The sequence below is a fragment of the Convolutriloba macropyga genome, chromosome 13 (genome assembly GCF_964194025.1).
Source record: "Convolutriloba macropyga chromosome 13, txConMacr16.3, whole genome shotgun sequence".
Taxonomy (NCBI): Eukaryota; Metazoa; Xenacoelomorpha; order Acoela; family Convolutidae; genus Convolutriloba; species Convolutriloba macropyga.
In genome coordinates, this window is record NC_134480.1 from 42870565 (window position 1) to 42891233 (window position 20669).

The window sequence follows — 20669 nt, forward strand, 5'->3', positions numbered from 1 at the left end:
GAGAAACTCAATAACACATTGAGGAAAACGAAGGAAGCCAAAAGGAATGCAACTGTAAATGAATAAGAGGTCAGACTTTAAAATACAAAATGTCAAATTTAACAAAACTATAATATCTATAGTGAAATTAAGTTAGCCAAACAGGAAAGCGTATGAAAATTAGAGCTTTGGTAAGGTGAAACTAAAATGAAGGGATCTAACTACAGTGCAACTCAAAGCGAAGGATTTCAGCTAATTAATAGAGAATGTATTTACAAAATAAGAAGTTAGAACACGCACATAGATAGGTAGTAGCACCTGCATTGTTCAACCAATTGCTGGGTTTTATTGTGGGTTACCGGATTATTATCCCAATCTAGTAGGTATTTATTATTTGGTTAGCCGATTCTCAAACCACAATTGAGATTTTCTGGTAGCAAAAATGCTCCTTCTAATAGGCCCTGTTCGAGACGTTATCTGAGGACTAATTGTAGCTATCAATGCTAGAAACTGATCCAAATTTTGTCGGACTCGAGTTACAATTTCTAAAAATGCTATCTGATGAAATTCAATAGGAAACATTTGATTAACGGAAAAGATTAGACAAATTAATTTCTTTTCTAGGAAAAAAAAACAGATAAAAATTTAAAAATTATTTCTCGATATTTTGCTTACTTTATTCTTTGATAGGATAATATCACATCATGGCACATAAGTTATTGCTACAGTTTCATACACTGCTTTAACTGCACACGAGGAAAAAAATATGATCAAGAAAACTAATAATTTTAGTTGGCATCAAATTATGTATCTTAAAGGCGCTCAAAGCTTGACCTCAATAAATGTATTTGCTTTATTATTTAACTAAAAATGCGGAATGTAAATGAAGTGAAAAATACTAAAACAGGAAAATATTTACAAACTAAAACAGGTGAGGCTAATGAATAGGGTGAAATTATTTACAATTCAACTAAAAAGGTTTATTCTACAAAGGCAACAAATGTTTTACATTAGATCAGTTAGCTTACTATGGAAAAGCAAAATGCGAACAGAAAAATAGTTAAGCAAGTTTGCGGAAAATCATAATTTGGCAACGTTTCTACCACTCAATGGAGTTAAACTAAAGTACGTGTTTGTTTCTCGTCCTGTTATCGTAGGTAGTAGCAATATTGTTAGAAAAATTATTACTATTAATATTAAAACCGGATTTATTGACAGGAGCTTTTTGTGTTGAGTAAAGTCCATTTAACTGGCGACCATCATCATACAAGTAATGTCCGGTTTGAAAGGAGTCCACAGTTTTGGATCCTCGGACATAACCGGGGGTTGCACATTGGGTTCCGACCAGGTTCTGACTCCTGTTAAAACTGGAATTATACTGATGTTGGTTTGAGCTTGAATGTGTGTTTCGTGGCTGGTCTGTTAGGTTGAATGAAGAATTGGCAATTTGTTCAAAGGCTTTGGATCTCGCCTGAACAAGTCCCTGAGGTACAGTTTCAGTTGGATCGTTCGAGGATGCAAACGACTGGTCGGCATTTGAGGAGTGGTATGAAGGAGCTAGATCTTCGTGAGATGTTAAATGTTTGTTTGAGGCATTGCTTTGCATCGATATTGGGCGGTAGAATTTGGGGGTTCTTTGGATACGTTGTTGGACAGGACCTGGCATCTGGGAAATGTCTGGAGCAACTAAAAAGTTGAAAATGTTGACATTCAGTAATTTATAGTTTTAAATATAGGCAGCTAACAGAACAAGTCCTAAACTGCAATTCCAAGAACTGAAAATACTGACGACTTCACCATCAGTCTCATTAGAAGAACAGATATTCATAGTCAACAGTCAAACAAAACAAACACGAAACAGAAACTAAAAAATGGACTTCCTCACACTTAATGGGAAAACTACTGTTGACAAAGTCATTAAAACCAAAAACATGATATTAAGTAGATGTTTACACCACGGCACCTATACATTAAACACCTTTGCCGAAAACAAGTGAAAGTACGACAAATTATTAGATTGGCAATATTCGACTAACGTCTTTCAAAATAGGTAGCTTCAAAGTGAAACACAACTAAAGCTTGAAACCATTAGCACATAAAACTATCGATCACTACAGAGCACAAAAAACTGCTTTAAATACAACCAGGAAGCAAAAAAAATCAATAGTATTTTTGGAAACGGATGTTTTCGAAGTAAAGAAACCATTAGCTGATCCATTGGAAAATTGAATTTTCTGCTTGAATTAGAATGCCGCTGACACCTGCCAAAAATGAGCTTGAGACTAGAGGCTAAATTGATTGAGAGGCAGTCTGAAAACAGACATTAATTCTATTTTTTAAACACAAAAGGTTCTCGAAGTAAATAAAAACTAAGAGCATGCAAAAAAATCAATTTTGTTCAGTCGGAAAGTCTATGACACGTGTAACTACCGATAATAAATAACAATGCAACAAAAAGAAGAAGCAAGAAACTCTAAATAAAGCATCAATAATTTTTGATACTTATAGTGTAAAACTTAAAAAGCGACATATTAATTGACCAAAATCAAAAAGATTAAACTATTCCTCATTAGAGATCCAGTGAGTCCAGTCACCTCATTATTGAGACTAACTGGCAGGACAGCAATAAAAACTACGAAAACAATCAAAACTCAATTTAAAATCATTGAAAAATTACGAAAACAAGCGGTGTAAGTCGTCAAGAACCGTAGATATGACCGTTTAAAAGAAACAATTAAATAACTTCAATAATACCTCACTAGACAGCCAATGAAACAGGTCATTAATTAAACCAAAGTATAAAAAAACTAAAAAAAAAAACAGAAGGACCAGTCATGAACTAAACTTCAAGAACCGAGCAAACTGAAGACAAAAAAATCAGCCGCTCTATAAGAACAGCTCCCATAATAAACAAATCACACACGAACACGTCCACGAAACTAAACAGAACATAACATACAAACATAACCGACTAACGTCGGGCGAATTGCTCTCAAACGACCGGCGAGTGGTTGGCTTTGTCAACAGCTAGCCACAGTTTAGTGTCGTCAGGGCGCTACCTTTTTATCCCGCTTCTGAATACGAAAGTCAAAAGAGTCAGACGAAAAATCAGCCAAGCGAAAAATTACATAAAAGACAAACAGGATTAATATATTTGCTACAAATTGCTTTTGAGAGCAATTAACAATGGCTTCTTAAAAGTACCTGTTCGATCATTTATGACAAAAAACATTTCAACGATAACTCATTGATAATGAGGATCAGAGATGGTGACATTACGCCACATAACAGCAGCTGAAGTGCGGAATCAACAAAAAAAGAGAGCGAGAGAGATAAAACGTGAACGAGAAAGAAAAGGAAAGGAACCCAAACCGAGAGAGAGAGAAAAGGAGACAGGAATATCTTCTATGATTGGATTCGACACTGCATCTTCTAGTTTTCTAACCTTGTTAATAAATAAATCATATAGAAAAAAACTCAAAGGCAAAATTAAAAAAAAGTTTTGAACTCGGCAATAAAAAAAATTAAAACCATTTCGTGTCTCGAAAATTCTGTCAAGTAACCTATCTCCGAGACTTGAAAAGCAAAAAAAAAATTCGTTGGCCAGTAATGGTCGTTAAACTAAGAAAAGGACAATATTGAAAAAATTTGGAAAAAATTGCAAATTTTAACAAAATCTTGCTAAAATTCAAGACATTAATATCTTAAGAACCATTTCATTTTCTCAAGACATTATCCAGTATCCATGTTTCAAGCCTGAAATAGTTTCACTCGCTCACAAAGATCCATACGCTTGGAACATGAAAAAGTTTCCAAAAATTCGAAAAGTTTAAATTATATTACTTTAAAACTAAAAGTTTTAATGTTTTTAAATATTACTAAAACTAAAGTCCAAAAACTGTTGATCGAAATCCCATTAGCTCTAGAAACTATGCAGCAGCTTATTATCGAACCTTGGAGGAGGTCCCACGGCCTCTGTTACCGGAAAAAAAATCAAAACATGAAAAAATTGAAACATTTTTAAAAATTGCTTAAATTCGTGATATTAAAATCTCCAAGAAAATTCCATTTCACCTATAAACTTTGCAGTAACATATTATCAAATCCTAGAGGAATTTCCATGGCGCTTGAGGCTAGAGCAACAGAGAAAATGACAAATTTCAAAAAACTTCAAAAAATTGCAATTTTAAAAAAAATTGATAAAACTTGATATTAAAAAACTGAAAATTAATCCATGACCAACAAAAATTTTACAATAATTTATTATCGAACCCTAAAGGAGGCTTTTTTGACTCTTGGGGCTCAAAAAATCTGAATAATGACTATAAATGTTAAAAAATTGGATACAAAATGGCAAAAAAAATCAAAAATATGCTAAATTTCGTGCTGTTAGAATATTGCAAGACATTCCATTTAATCTAAAATATATTCAGAAACCTATTTACAAACCCTAGAGGAGGTTACTTGGCTCTTAAGGCTGAAAAATCTAAAAAACGACAAAAAAACTCAAAAAACTTGAAAAAAGCAAGTTTTATAAAGAATTTGCTAAAATTTGTGACATTAAAAAGTTGAAAAACTATTCCATTACTATTAAATATTTGTCAGTAACTTGTTATCAAACCCCATAGGATGTTTTCTGTTCCCTTGGTCTGCAAAGACCTGAATAAGGAAAAAATATGAAAAAAATTGCAGGTTTTGTCAAAAAAATGCTAAAATTCGTGATGGTAAAAAGTTGAAACCATTAAATTACCACCAGAAACTACGCAGTAACCTATTTGTGAAACATAAAGGAGGTTCCTTGACACCTAGGGCTGATGAAAATCAAAAAATGTCAAAAATTTTTTTAAAAAAAAGCTTGAAAAAAATTGCAAAATGGTATCAATTTGCGTTTTTAGCAAGCGGTTGTTCATCAGTAGCTAGCCACGGGGAGGGAGGGGGGGCGGCACCCGGGGTTGATTGGGGGATGGCAACACTGGGTTGGGGGGGGCAACAGCGCGGTGGGGGGTGTGGGCAATAGGGGGGTAACAGTGGGGGTGTCTTCAACGTCTAAGAACCGCCCTTCACACCATAAGTATAAGCATGAGTCTCCAAAACAGTTAGAGCTGAAACAGAGCTGAAAGGCTCTAAGAGTACTTAATGCCCGCTGGGCGCTACCTGTTTATCCCGTTTTTGAGGAGGAAAAGTCAAAAGCGTCAGACGAAAAATCGGTCAAGCGAAAAATCGCATAAAAAAAAGACCGACAGGACTAACATAATTGCAACAAACTTCGTTTGAGAGCAATTAAAAATGTGTGAAATTTAATTAATTTCACTTTTTGAAAAATAGGGTTATCGAATTTATAATTTCCCACAACGTCAACTTCGAAAGTCCTTTACACAAAGAAAGTTTAGACAGCAAAACATAACTTTGTGGAAAACCACCGACAAAGTAAAAAGACAACAAACAAAATTTTGCTATTTTATGATGTTATTGAAAACATGTGGCATCAGAGTCATTAAAACACCAACAAAAAACCAAAATCTTCAGCATCTATTGAACTATCGAGAGATAAAAGCGTATATTAACTTCAATGAAAACCTTTGGGTGACCACGTAACAAAAGTAGCAGCCAAGGCAGAAAACAATCAAAACTTCAATAATTCTTTAAATAAAAAGGTCTAACACAAAAAATATTGGCAATTAACTGTAACTCTTGAATAAATTCAATTATGCCTCAGAATAGAGCAACTGAAACCTCTCAATATTTACAAAACAAAATGCAAAAACGCTAAAAATCCAAAAAATCAATGAAATATTTGATTCATACATGCCTCATTTGAGAACCCAGAGACCGGTTATTAGTGTCAGTACGACGTGACAGAAAAAAAAAACACTCACAAAATAAAAATCATGAACAATTGTTGAAAAAAGTGTGAAAGTAGATGAAAGCTTCAGTTTAGAATATAAAAAAATGTTAGCTCAAAAGTGATTAACAAAAGAGCCAATGAGACCTACCTTTAATGCGACTCAATGACAGATTAGCAAAAAAAAAAAATAAAAGGGAAATTTTTTTAAAAAAATTTAAATTAAAAATTAACAAAAAAAATTCAAAATTCAAATTAAAATATATTTAGAGAAAGTTGTGTCAAAGTCACGAAAGCCGTTAGATACAAAAACCTTTATATTGACCAAAATTTGGCCCAAAATTGCGCCACTTAGAGCTCTCCATAGTGCGATTAAAGGGCAAAATAATATAAAGGGGTAAAAGACGGAAAAGTTAAAAATCAAAATATTCACACTTGTTTGAAAAAATAAAATGTAAAATTCGTTATAAAAGAGGGATTTCCAATCAAATCAGTAAAATATTTAAAAAATACCTCGTAAAGCTCCATTGAGACCGATCATTGCTGAGAATAATTGACAAAACAAAACTATTGTAAAAACGAACCGATTCCAAAAAATTCACTTGTTTTATGATGACAATGAGCTTTTAAATCATGAAATACTATTAGCTGCCTTTTGACGGGTTTAAACAACTGCAAATACGCATTATTAGAACACACTCAAAACCTTTCAAAAAAATTCGTATAGATGAAAAAAAATCAGCAAAAACAGAAATTTTTTTTCAAAAAACGAAAAATCTATTTAAACACATTTTATACTTCACTTGAAAAGAAGTTTCAAAAAAGTCACGAATTAGCACCAATCACTTTTCGCTTCTTCTTCTGTTCCCGAGTACTTGAAATCACTACTTCAATTTGATATATTTGACTAGAAAAGGTCGAAAAAATGTGATCAGATCTTAAAAACAGACACCTAAAAATTGTGCAAAACGTAAAAAATCTTCTGGGAAAACAAGTAGTGAAAAAGTCGTTAAGATCAATTGATATTAATTGGAATTCCTAAAAATATAATATAGCTGACTAACGCCGGGCGAATCGCTCTCAAACGACCGGCTAGCAGTCGGCTTCCGTAGTAGCCAGCTGGCACTTATGGATGTCAGCATCAGGGGGTGACCAATGTGTGTGCGCGTGTGTGTGTGGGGGCATCCGGGTGGGGGGGGGGTTCGTTGAACCGATGAGGGTTAGGGTTGCGAAGGCTCGATGAGAGGGGATTCAAATCGACAGTTGGATGAGGGTGGACAATGCGAGTGTTGAGGGGGCAGGGTAATGGCGGAAGGTGGTGAGGGGGGTGTGTGTTTATCCCGTTTCTATTTTTGATTTCTCTCTTCGGAATTGAATCCCGTTTCTATTTTTGATTTCTCTCTTCGGAATTGAATTTGTTCATTTTAGATTGCTCTGGTGTGCAACTGCCGTTTGAAAGCACTTTGAGCAAAATCCAGAACTAAAAAAGAGTGAGACGAGCCTAGAGAAGTCAAAACGATATCACGCAAAATCTTAATCAAGCTGTGAGCTAAGGTAAAACCAAGCAAACTCTTAGTCGACGAAGTAAAAAGGCCCGCTATAATAGCCAGCTGAGATGAAAGCGAATATTAAAAGTAACTAATATTTTATTGAAGAAAACAATTTGGAAGTCAATTAAATCATCAGAAGCCCTCAGATGCCCTCCAACACATGCGTTACCTTTTAAAAACATACGTACAACAGTGGAAAGTAAAGTCAAATACCCGCGCGTGAGAAATCTATCGATGATCGAAAATTTGCTGGAACACTGTTTTCTTACATAACTTTAAAAGCAGTTTGAAAAACTCACGCCTTGAAACTACTGCTGCGTTTACTACCAATTTGATTTCAATGACAAAAAGTCGAAACATTTTTGAAAACCTGACAAAAAGGACAGCGCCCCAATACAATACAACTCTGACTTGTAAAAAAAACGATAAAAAATCCCCTCTATTATCTGAACTGCTGCTATTAATAATGAAATTGTTAACGCGGTTATTAAAACATACCCGGCAGATTGCCGGAAAATAGCCGCCGTTGATTCCAATAAGCATGATTGGGATTGAAAGAATAGAAGATATTGAAAAAAAATGAGATTTTTGTACAAAAACATTTTTAAGTCCGATTTATTTTGATGGCATTTTGTAGTTGAACATAACGTACTTATTTTTCTTAGAGAGAGGTTACAAGGGCTACTATCAATACCAATAAGCATTAGAGATGGTAACTAAGACTTATAGGAACGACGTTCAAATAGCTGGCATCTAAAATTGGGCTTTATGGGTTTATCACGTTTCTACTTCTGACTTCAATTTTTTATACTGACTCTGTTCATTTTGAATTGCTTTGCTGAGCAACTGATGTTCAAAATCACTTTTAGCAGAATGAGAGAAGAGAGAAACTAGCCTAGAGAAAACAAAAAGATATCACGCAAAATGTTGAAAAAGCGGCAAAATGAGGTAAAGCGAAACATTTTTTTATTTGACGAAGTAAAAAACATAGCAGGACAAGTCCTGACGTACAATTCTAAGAATTTTCATTGACTTAACAAACAACTAGACCTAGAACGGACAATGAGTGAATTGGGAAAACCATTTCCGGGAAAAAATCAGATGAAAAAAAAAAACAAAAAAAAAAACAGAAAATCAATGTCAAAATGCTGCTAGGGAGAACAAAAAACCACTACTGAGATATGTAATTTTGATTCTAACAAAAAACTAGGTCCAGAATGATCTGTGAATGGATTGGGAAAACTATTTAGAAATAAATCAGATCCAAAAAATCGAAAAAACATTAAAAATCAGAGTGAAATTGCCGCATGTGAACAAAAAACCACTACCGACAAATCGAATTTTTGTTCAAACACCGTTTTCTCACTCTACTTTAAAATTAGAGCGAAAAAAAATTCACGCCGCAAACCCACTCGCTTTTTCGCTCCAATTCCTGTTTCGGCGTAACCAAAATCACCACTCCTAATTGACTTCAAAAATCATGAAAATGTGTGAACAGATCTTAAAAAACATAGCCGGAAGAATTCCGGAAACGACTCGAAGGAGAAAATTGTCCATACTTACGACTAAACAAATAGAACAACTATTGTGAACCCTTAACCTCCGCAAATGCCATAAAAAATAAGGAAGAATAGAAACCGCATTCGAAAACAAATTGAACAAAAAAAATAGAAAAACTAAATGAGTTTTTTTTAAATAGTAAAGGGAAACATAGAGCCGAGTAAAGTTCCTTTGCAAATAGAGCAATGAAAACCTCGCAACATAATGGGCAAGTCGTAATAGGCTAAGAAATTTGTCTAAGATTTTAAAAAAAGAAAAACCGCAAAAAATAAGAAAATTGGTTAAAAAAATCTCAATTTTTCTGTCAATTTTACTAAAAAAAACATATTTTATACCAAGAAAACTTGAGTCAATTGGTATCTGAATATTCCTTAAGTAACGAGCTTCTATTAAAATTCCACTTTAAGCATTAAAACAAAAAATAGGCAAAAAATCATTAAATTTCGTCTAAAAATCAGCAAAACTTGTCAAAAACCTACAAATTATCATTAAACTCTAATTTGACTAATTGAAACTTTCAATTCCTATCAAAACAAGCCTAATACTAATACAATATCATAATCAAACCTCATAACAATCAAAAGTTGGAAAAAAACTGCTTTTAAATGCCGCACGTGAACAAAAAAATTTCGCTCGCTTAGAGAAAGTTTTTTCACACATCAATTTCTCGCTCTCTCAAAAACAGCAGTATGAACAAAAACCACTCTCTTTTCGCTCCGCTCTTCACTTTTGGTCAGCACCAAAATCACTCCCAATTTTTTCACGCGTTTCATTTCCCGCTTCAAAAATCACTCCAATAAAATTGATTAAAAAAAGGACTTCTCCAATACTCCTCTTCGAGTCGTAAAAAGACAGCGCCCCAATACAATTCAAATTCTTTGAATTGTAAAAAAATAGGAGCGCTATAATAGCCGGCTCAGAAGATGAGGGCGGCTATTAAACAGATAAAGGGCTAATGAAAACAAAAGAACAGCAACAGTTTAATTCAGAGCGATTAAGAAATTCGTCAGCTGCTGAGAGCAGTGTGAAAAAATAAAGAGCAAATTTGCATGATCAGAACAAGCGGGGGCTCGGTTTTATTGGGCAATGTTTCAACGGGCGCGAAAAATCACCATGGAGATCTAAATCATGTTATAAACACCTACTAAAGAACACTAGCCCTTAAACTGCAGAATAAAGAAACACATTTCCGCACATAAGGTAAATTTTAATAGTAAACTGACATCGATTGAGCTTAGCTGCAGATTTCCAGATGTCAGGGGGGGAGTCAATTGAGAACTCAAATCGGTCAACTATAAGATTTTTATTAAGAAGATACTTGATTACAACAGTTGCTCCAGAATACTCCAGCAAAGAGTAGCAAGCCGATGGTGTTTCGCTCCATATTCGATTAAAGAGAATTGAGCTAATTTTACAAATTCGCATAAAACGCCCCTTCTCCTCGCGATAGTAACAGAGAACGAAGCTACATTAATATTGTATTCCAAGAATCGCCCTTCACACCATGAGTACAAGTCTCCAAAAAAGTTTCTGTGAATCGCATACTTGGATATTAGCGAGCTGAAAGGCTCTAAGAGAACTTAATGCCCTCTGGACGCTACCTGTTTATCTTGATTTTGAGGACGAGAAGTCAAATGGGTTAGAAGAAAAATCTGTCAAGCGAAAAATTGCATAAAAAGAGTAATATAATTGCTACAAACGTCTTGAGAGCAATTAATAACATACGTGCAAAATTGAAAAATTCTTTAAAGCGCTATAAATCGTAACTATTAATGAAATTGATTTATGCCTCAGAAGAAAGCAGATGAGACTTGTCATTAATTACACTAAGTGACGACACAACAAATAGTATAACTGATAGAAAGAAAATACCCACGATTTTTGAAAAATAGTGTTAGTCATAGAAAACATTAGCTGCCCATTGGGGGTGCATAAATTTGCGTTTATGAACCATAAGAACACAATTGAGTATTAAAAAACATGAGTAACATTTGTGGAGAAAATTCACTGATAAGAGTAATCAAATTGCTTGCCGCACGTGAAAAAGAACTCTCAAAGCAGAAAATTTGTTCAAACATTAATTTCTCACTTCACTTTAAAAGTGGTTTGAAAAAATTTCAGCTCTTAAACTAATTGCCAATTCACTGTCTTTAATACTTTAACCAAATTAAAATCATTACTCTAAACGTGACTTCTCATTCACATCAAAAGTCGAACAGTGCTAACAGCTCTTTTTAAAAAAAGTTAGTCATGACATCAGAATCGACTCGATGTAAAACTTAACTTTCACCCTAGCAAATCGTTAACTAAACGCGCAAAACCTTGTTATTTTATTATACCATTCAATTTGTAGAAAAGCAAAAGGAGGAAACAAACTAGAAACGAAAAGTAAAATCTCAAAAGAAAAGCAAAACATTTACTTGAGAAATTTTTGCAGGTCGCGACTACAAAAAACCATTTTCATAACAGATTGTCCATTGTAATTAGTTTATGCTCGGTAAATGTCTTCATATGCTAGAAAAAAATCACGAATGCAACATCCCAAAAAAAATGAGGAAGATCGAGCAAAATGAAAATTGAGAAACAAATCAAAAAAATCTAATAACATTTTAAAAAAATTTTCTGAAAATTGCAGATTCAATAATTACTCTTAACACACTTTATGAAGCGACTTTTGTTTTTTCATCGAGAACCCACACGACACCCAAACGCATTCAAAAATACTCAAACATGAGCAAAAGAAACTACAAAAAACTTCATAATTGTATCACATATTTTGAGAATCATACTCAGCAAAAAGCAGAATTCGGCATAAAACAAGGAAAAAATTACTGAAAATAGCCAATTCACTTCGAGCGAAGCAAACTCAGAGTGATATCATTCAAATCAAAGGGTCATCGAAAACAGTATAAAGACAAATTACGTCCAAAAAATAAAGCAAGACGTAAAAATTTTGAAAATACAAAAAACGCCAAAAAAATCCAAAACTGCGAAATCTTGAAAATAGCTCAAAACTGCATCTAATTAACTATTGGGATGGTCAAGACGGCTCCCAAAAGTACACTTACTTGTTAATATGATTTGAAAACCATTTTACCCGACAAAGCTAAGTAAAAAAGCAGCACGTGATCAATAAATTTTGCGGGCTTAGCAAACTTTTATACATTTCACTCTTTTCTATACTCATCAATTCGTTCAGCCGTCTGACCTAAACACTTAGTTATCACGCATTGACTTGTACATCATGTTCTGAATACACTCAAAACAATTATCGATCAAAAAAAAAGCTCCACCGATAATCCTCTTTGAGTCGGAATAAAAAGAAAACACCAATACAATCCAAATCCATTTGATTGTAGAAATCTACGATGAGATTAAACTATTAGAGAGATTAAAATATTAGACTCGATATCACTTAACTACTAATAACTTTGCACGGTTTGGGGGGGGGGGTTGTTAAGTGGGAGAACTACCCTTCACACCATGAATTCGTCTCTTAAATAGTTTTAAATAGCATACTTATTGACTACTGAGTCGTAAGGATCTAAGCGAACTTAAAACACTCAGTGATTTACCTGTCTATCCCGTTTTTGAGGACAAATGAGAAACGTTTGAGAGCTATTAATAACTGCCCATGCGCTTCGACGGTTTATCCCTTGAGCAAGTAGTACAAAAAATGCTAATGCGAAACGATCCCCACGTCAAGCTTACCATCATAGCGAGCCACAATTGCAGTACGTTTACTCCTGTTGTTTTGGGCTAATTTAACATCCACGGGAGAAAACGAGGGAGCTACAATCGGAATATCCCAGTCATCCAAGTTATCCTCAACTTCCAACACCCCCATTCCATTGTCAAAAATTCCCTCATTATCTCTTCCCTCCAATGTGTGATCACTGCTACTGTGAATAGACAAACTCGTCTGGGACAGCGACCTCCCGGATGAACACAGCGAGTTGTATCCGTTCCTTTTCTGATCATGATATCCATTGCTAACATAATTGCTATTGTAGAAATCGTCGGTACTGACGCAATTCGACGGTTCGTTTTGTCGAAAGTTATCTTGATTGCTCAAACAGTTTCTAACAACTGAATGATCTTGTTCATTTTCAGCTACAGCTACAGATGAATAGTCAATTGTGTGTCTATGTACATTAGGGGTTGAACAATCAGTTCTTTGATGCCTCATTCTTGAATCCAGGGTCGATTCCGTACTTCCTACACCCCCAGCTTCCCTACTATACGTGGATGCAGAATCAGGCCTGGATTTTTTCCTAAAAACACAAAATTCCCCCTTTTCGATTGATTTTTGAAATTTCGAGTTCTTTATACTACAGGATGACGATGTAATTATCATAAACAGTTGTTGTAATTATATAGAATGCACATAGAAAGCACCAAACCTTGGTCATGAAATGATGTCATAAGCTAAATAACTTTACTAATGGAATTGAGAAAATTGTCTTCTGTGCTTAAATACCGGAAAATATGAAACACTTTCTGAACTCACAGACTCTACATTAAACTAGTATGAATTCCGAAAGAAGCCAAGATTTCAACTGTGCATTGATTATTCGCTATCAAGCCCAGTCTGGTGCATTTTAAATTTTCATGAGGATTTCTTAATTTATTTTTCAATGAAAAAATATTTGGAATCACGGCCAGTGCTTTTGCGCCAGTTTTATACACTTACCAAATAAGAGCCGCGAATGGTCATAAGCAATAAGCGTGTGTCTTTCTATTTATATAAAGATGAGAATTTCAATCAACCTTAACGTTAAGGCAAGCAGTTCTTGTCTCTTTTTATCAACTTCAGTAAATGAAACTCTCTCATCAAAACATTCGCAGCCAAATAAAATTTATTCTAAGGTCGAATATTACAGATATGCGTTTTCAAGCTGACGTAAGTTTCATACTCCAGAACATTCAGCAGTGTGTTGTTTTTAGAGAACTTGTTTTTGGCAAAAATTTGCTAAAATCTTCATAAAACCGAAGATTATTTGGATCAGAAAGTCTAACAGGAATAACGCGTTTTCAAGATATCAACAGCCAAACAATCAACATCCAAGTATTGTGAAATTTCACTCTATCCAAGAATTCTCGGTCTTAAAAGATTCAAGCATAAAATGATGTCGTTCACCTCTCCTTCGTCTTCAAAATGGTTCAATTAGACATTTGACTCTTCATTCTTGAAAGGCTTTTTATAGAGAAAATGACACACAGGATAGTTTAAAAAAGTGTTTTACAGCCTCCTTCCACTCAAGTATTTTATCATTTTAAAGCTCTACTAATGATTCAATTTTTCAAACCTTGCGGATTCGGACAATGATTATTGTGCCTAACTGAAAACTGCAAGAACAAATTAGAATTTTCATTCAAAAAAATGTGGCACTACAATGTATATAACACTTCAAAATATGAGAGACGTTGTTTTCTAAATTCAAGAAAAATTAAGACAGTGCAGAAGACGTGAAAAGAGGTGATAAAATCTGCATATACCGAGTGACCCCAGACAGAAAAACATCATCCTATAATTTAACAATAAGAAAGCGTGCATCGATAGAGTACTATGATCATCTTCATTTAGACGACTAAGGAGCCAAAATAATAACAAAAGAGACGCGGAAAAACAAATTTCTGATTGAGCCAAAAAACAGCAAAGGCACGGTCATTTCTCGTAGGAGACTATTTCAAAAAAGTAGCCTTAACTTTGGATTGATAAATTAAGAAGATTTTCATTTAGATAATTTGTCTCAGCTATGCAAGTGACTCAGATTTTTTAGGCGCCATTAATCTTTAGTTAAATCGATATGAGAAAATATGGAAAAAGTTCAAAGATAGTTAATCAACTTAAATGAAAACTTAACTGTGCATCAGAACATTTGCTTTCTCTAAAAGATACAGCAAATGCATTTTTTACAAGTTTAGAAAATTTGGCTCAACAATGTGCGTCTGCACATAAAGCTCCAACCCAGCTCATTCACATTTCGGTCTTATTTTCCGACAAAATCTAAAGGAGATGGGAAACTTTCAAAAAAATCACAACAATTTACTTGACAAAATAGATGGGACCATAACCTCGTGAGACTAGTTACCATGTCTGAAATCCTGAACTATTGAAGCCATTAAAAACATAGCATGCAAATAGCCGGAGAATAGCCTCTGTTGGCCCGCTTGACGCACATTGGGATTGAAACAGGACAAAATTAAGAGATAGCAATTGGCAAAAGAGTCAAAGTGTTCTTATTTGGTGTGTAAACTCTGCAAAATCGGTTGGAGTCTAAAATTACACTTAATTAAGCCTTTAAACTGAAAACTATTACGCATAATATTAAAGCCAGCTAGCAATCGCTTTAATGAACTTTGATAACCAAACGCATTATGACTTAATGACAGGACTAAATAAGTTTCTCGTTTCTTTTGATTTTGCTCTTTTGACTTTGACCGTATACACTACATTATTATAGAGTTCAATACGTGAAAGAATTTAAAATCCAATCAGTTTGAACAGTGAGTGAAGTAAGTCAGAAGTCATGCGTGAAAATCGTGACATATGTAAAGCGAAGAATGTGATCAAAAGGTAAAGCTATTTTTTTCAAAAAAACAAAGCAGGACCAGTCCTGACTTCAAAGAATTTTCATTGACTAAACAAATAACTAGACCTAAAATGTACTATGAGTGAATTGGGAAAACCACTTCAAAATATCAGATCAAAAAATAAAAAAAAACAAAACCAAAAGTGAAATGCCGCAAAAAAAAAATAAATCACAAGTGAAATGCCGAAAACTACTAGCGAGGAAAATTTGGTTCAAACAAAAAAAACGAGGCCTAGAATGATCGTTGGATGGATTAGAAAACCATTAAGAAAGAAATCCGATACCAAACAATGAAACAACAGTAAAAACCAAAGTGAAATAAGTAAAAATCAAAGTAAAAAAAACACTGGCGAGAAAGCGAATTTTTGTTCAAACACTGTTTTCTCTCTACTTTAAAATTAGAGTGAAAAAATTTCACTCCGCAAAAGCACACGCTTTTTCCCTCCACTTCCTTCCTGTTTCGGTGCGACAAAAATCACTACTCCAATTTGACTTAAAATCAAGAAAATTTGTGAACAGATCAATGTCTGAACAAAAAAAGACGTCGACCCAATACAATTCAATTTCTTTGAATTGTGAAGGAGAGGGCCTAAATAATAGCCATTGAGGGGTTGACGTCGGCTATTAAAAACCAGCTTTTAACTGAAAATAAAAATGTTCACTGAGTCTCAAGCGAGCATTAATTGGACCTGTAAACAAAAGCAACTAGGCGAAAGACGAAAATAGCCGGTAGATTGTCGGAAAATAGCCACCGTTGACGCGCTAGACGCACATCGGGAATTCTCCTAATATCAAAAATTATTACAAATATTCAGTGTGCAATTTCAGTTAGATTGTAAACCCCCACTTACTTCAGCTTCTAAACTGAAGGGTATTAGGCTTAATATTAATATCAACAAGCAATCGCTCTAATGAACTTTGATAACCTAATGCTCTAAGACTTAATGACAGGGCTTTATTGTTTTACCCCGTTTCTTTTGGTTTTACTCTTTTGACATTGACCGTATTCACTACATTGCGTAATTCAATGCGTGAAAGAACTTAGAATCCATTCAGTGGAAACAGTGAGTGAGGTAAGTCAGAAGCTAAACGTGAAAATCGTGGCTTATGTAAAACAAAAAACGTGATCAAAAGGTAACACGAATTTTATAAAAAAAAACATAACAGGACAAGTCCTGACGTACAATTCAAAGAATTTTCATTGACTAAACAACAAAATAGACCTAGAACGGACTATGAGTGAATTGGAGAAAAACCATTTAAAAAAATCAGATAAAAAACAGAAAATTAATGTCAACATGCCGCGTGTGAACAAAAAACCAATAGCTAGAATGGAAATTTTGTTCAAACAAAAGTAGGCCTAGAATGACCTAAGAATGAATTGGGAAAACCATTAAAAACAATATCCAAAAAATCGAAAAAACAGTAAGTATCAAAGTGAAATTGCCGCATTTGAACAAAAATCTTCTAGCGAGAAAAAGGATTTTTGTTCAAACATCGTTTTCTCACTGCTTTCAAATTAGAGTGAAAAAATATTCACGCCGCAAAACCACTCGTTTTTTGCTCCCCTTCCTGTTTCGGCGTGACCAAAATCACTACTGCAATTTGACTTCAAAAAGCATGAAAATTTGTGAACAATCTTAAAAAAAGACAGCACCCCAATACAAATTCCTTGAATTGTAAAAAAAAGATAGCGCCTAAAAAATAGCCGTTTGAGAGGCTGACGGCGGCTATTAACAACAAAGCAGGACCAGTCCTGACGTAAAATTCAAAGATTTTCATTGACTAAACAAATAACTAGACCCAAAAATGTACTATGAGTGAATTGGGAAAACCACTTCAAAATAGCAGATCAAAAAAATAAAAAAAAACAAAATCAAAAGTAAAATGCAGCATTCGAAAACTACTAGCGAGAAAGGAAAATTTGGTTCAAACAAAAAACGAGGCCTAGAATGATCTATGAATGGATTAGAAAACCATTAAGAAAGAAATCCGATACAAAAACATGAAAAAACAGTAAAAACCAAAGTGAAATAAGTAAAAATCAAAGTAAAAAAAATCACTAGCGAGAAAGCGAATTTTTGTTCAAACACTGTTTTCTCTCTACTTTAAAATTAGAGTGAAAAAATTTCACGCCGCAAAACCACACGCTTTTTCCCTCCACTTCCTTCCTGTATCGGTGTGACAAAAATCACTACTCCAATTTGACTTGAAATCATGACAATTTGTGAACAGATCAATGTCTGAACAAAAAAAGACGTCGACACAATACAATTCAATTTCTTTGAATTGTAAAGGAGAGCGCCTAAATAATAGCCATTGAGAGGTTGATGTCGGCTATAATTAATCAGCTTCTAACTTAAAAATTAAAAATGTTCACCGAGTCTCAAGCGAGCATTAATTGGACCTGAAAAGAAAAGCAACTAGGCGAAAGACGAAAATAGCCGGCAGATTGTCGGAAAATAGCCACCGTTGACGCGCTAGACGCACATCAGGAATTCTCCTAATATCAAAAATTATTTAAAAAATTCAGTGTGCAATTTCAGTTAGATTGTAAACCCCCACTTACTTCAGCTTCTAAACTGAAGGGTATTAGGCTTAATATTAATATCAACAAGTAATCGCTCTAATGAACTTTGATAACCTAATGCTCTAAGACTTAATGACCGGGCTTTATTGGTTTACCCCGTTTCTTTTGGTTTTACTCTTTTGACATTGACCGTATTCACTACATTGCGTAATTCAATGCGTGAAAGAACTTAGAGTTCATTCAGTGGAAACAGTGAGTGAGGTAAGTCAAAAGCTAAACGTGAAAATCGTGGCTTATGTAAAACAAAAAACGTGATCAAAAGGTAACACGAATTTTTTTAAAAAAATTTCAGGACAAGTCCTGACGTACAATTCAAAGATTTTTCATTGACTAAACAACAATAGACCTAAAACGGACTATAAGTGAATTGGGGAAAAACCATTTAAAAAAAAATCAGATAAAAAAAGAAAATTAATGTCAACATGCCGCGTGTGAACAAAAAACCAATACCTAGAATGGAAATTTGGTTCAAACAAAAGTAGGCCTAGAATGACCTAAGAATGAATTGGGAAAACCATTTAAAATACTATCCAAAAAATCGAAAAAACAGTGAACATCAAAGTGAAATTCCCGCATGTGAACAAAAATCTTCTAGCGAGAAAGCGGATTTTTGTTCAAACATCGTTTTCTCACTACTTTCAAATTAGAGTGAAAAAATTTTCATTCCACAAAACCACTCGTTTTTCGCTCCGCTTCCTGTTTCGGCGTGACCAAAATCAATACTGCAATTTGACTTCAAAAAGCATGAAAATTTGTGAACAATCTTAAAAAAAGACAGCACCCCAATACAAATTCCTTGAATTGTAAAAAAAAGATAGCGCCTAAAAATTAGCCGTTTGAAAGGATGACGGCGGCTATTAACAAAAAGAACCACAAAGATTGTCCAGTATCCGTTTTCATAAAAACACAGAGTCTAAGTCATAAAACATCAGTTTCAAAATAATATTAACAGTAAATTTGACTATAGCAATTTTAACACCTAACCAATTACATCAAGGCCAATTTGACACAGAAACCATTAAAGACAACACGTGAACCCTTCATTTCAATGAGAGGAGTTAGACTTGCTTCGCATAGCATTGGATTTTTCTTCTCGTTCAGTGCACTTTATTGAATTCCAACCCAATTCTACGTTGAGAACGTAGAATTACACCTACGCTACCCCCCCCCCAAAAAAAATCAATATCTAAATTAGGTCCCCTCCTCTCATGGCAAAAGCACTGCAAGCGCACCCGCTTTTATATTAACCTGTTTTACATGACAATATCAACATTATGATCTGTAGACCATAGTGAAAAACAGGCAGTTTGTTATGTATTATTCTATATTGAAGCATGTTTGAACAGTTAGTGAGCTTTCACATTATGTACATTGTTGCCAATTGAGGCGTGATTGATTAAGTCTATCTTTGAATTGTATTGACGACGTTGTTAGTGGAACAGATTGATGATGAAACAGTTGTTCGAATCCAGGACAGGACCACTCGACACTTCCACGAGTTGAGGATTAGAGTTTTATGTCATAGTTCTATAAAATTTGCTTTACAAGAAAGTGTGTGGAAACCTGTCATTGATGAGAATAAGTAAAATCAGAATATTTGAACAAAACAATTCTTACAACTACAAAAGACCAACAGATACAGGAAATAAGATTAAAAAAGGGCGCAAAGTTCAAAATTTTTCTTGTATCTATCAAAACTCTAGGATAAAAATCTACTCTTGAAGGGCTTTCTTATGATACCACCCATAACTCTACGATGAATATATCGATCTGCGAGAGGCAATTGGTCTCCCGTTTGCACGAGAAAAGAGGAAAAATGATTTCGAAAACTCAGGTTCATCCATTTTTTTATGCAATGGTTGAAAAACTAAAAAAAAAATCAAGCTTGAAGCAATCAACAGTTCTAGCTCTGAAGTTTGAATATTAGCAGCTACCTCATCGAATATGATTCAAACCCAAGCATTTATTTAATAACTATAGCAATTTTAACACCTAACCAATTACATCAAGGCCAATTTGACACAGAAACCATTAAAGACACCACGTGAACCCTTCATTTCAATGAGAGGAGTTAGACTTGCTTCGCATAGCATTGGATTTTTCTTCTCGTTCAGTGCACTTTATTGGATTCCAACCCAATTCTACGTTGAGAACGTAGAATTACACCTACGCTACCCCACCCCCCCCCCCCCAAAAAAAAAATCAATATCTAAATTAGGTGACCTCCTCTCATGGCAAAAGCACTGCAAGCGCACCCGCTTTTATATTAACCTGTTTTACATGACAATATCAACATTATGATCTGTAGACCATAGTGAAAAACAGGCAGTTTGTTATGTATTATTCTATATTGAAGCATGTTTGAACAGTTAGTGAGCTTTCACATTATGTACATTGTTGCCAATTGAGGCGTGATTGATTAAGTCTATCTTTGAATTGTATTGACGACGTTGTTAGTGGAACAGATTGATGATGAAACAGTTGTTCGAATCCAGGACAGGACCACTCGACACTTCCACGAGTTGAGGATTAGAGTTTTATGTCATAGTTCT

General features: G+C 34.4%; 1 protein-coding gene across 5 annotated transcripts in view; it reads right to left on the bottom strand.

The window, feature by feature from the left end:
- Positions 1–643: 643 nt before the first annotated feature.
- Positions 644–20669, bottom strand: part of LOC142351806 (uncharacterized) — a 98696-nt gene continuing 78670 nt past the window's right edge. For all 5 annotated transcript variants that reach the window (XM_075403999.1, XM_075403998.1, XM_075404002.1 and 2 more), the window contains 2 exons: positions 12643–13205; positions 644–1665 (listed from right to left, as the gene is read on the bottom strand). In XM_075403999.1, coding sequence (XP_075260114.1) covers positions 1100–1665; positions 12643–13205 — 1129 coding nt within the window. In that variant the 3' untranslated portion in view covers positions 644–1099. The remainder of the gene's footprint in view (positions 1666–12642; positions 13206–20669) is intronic.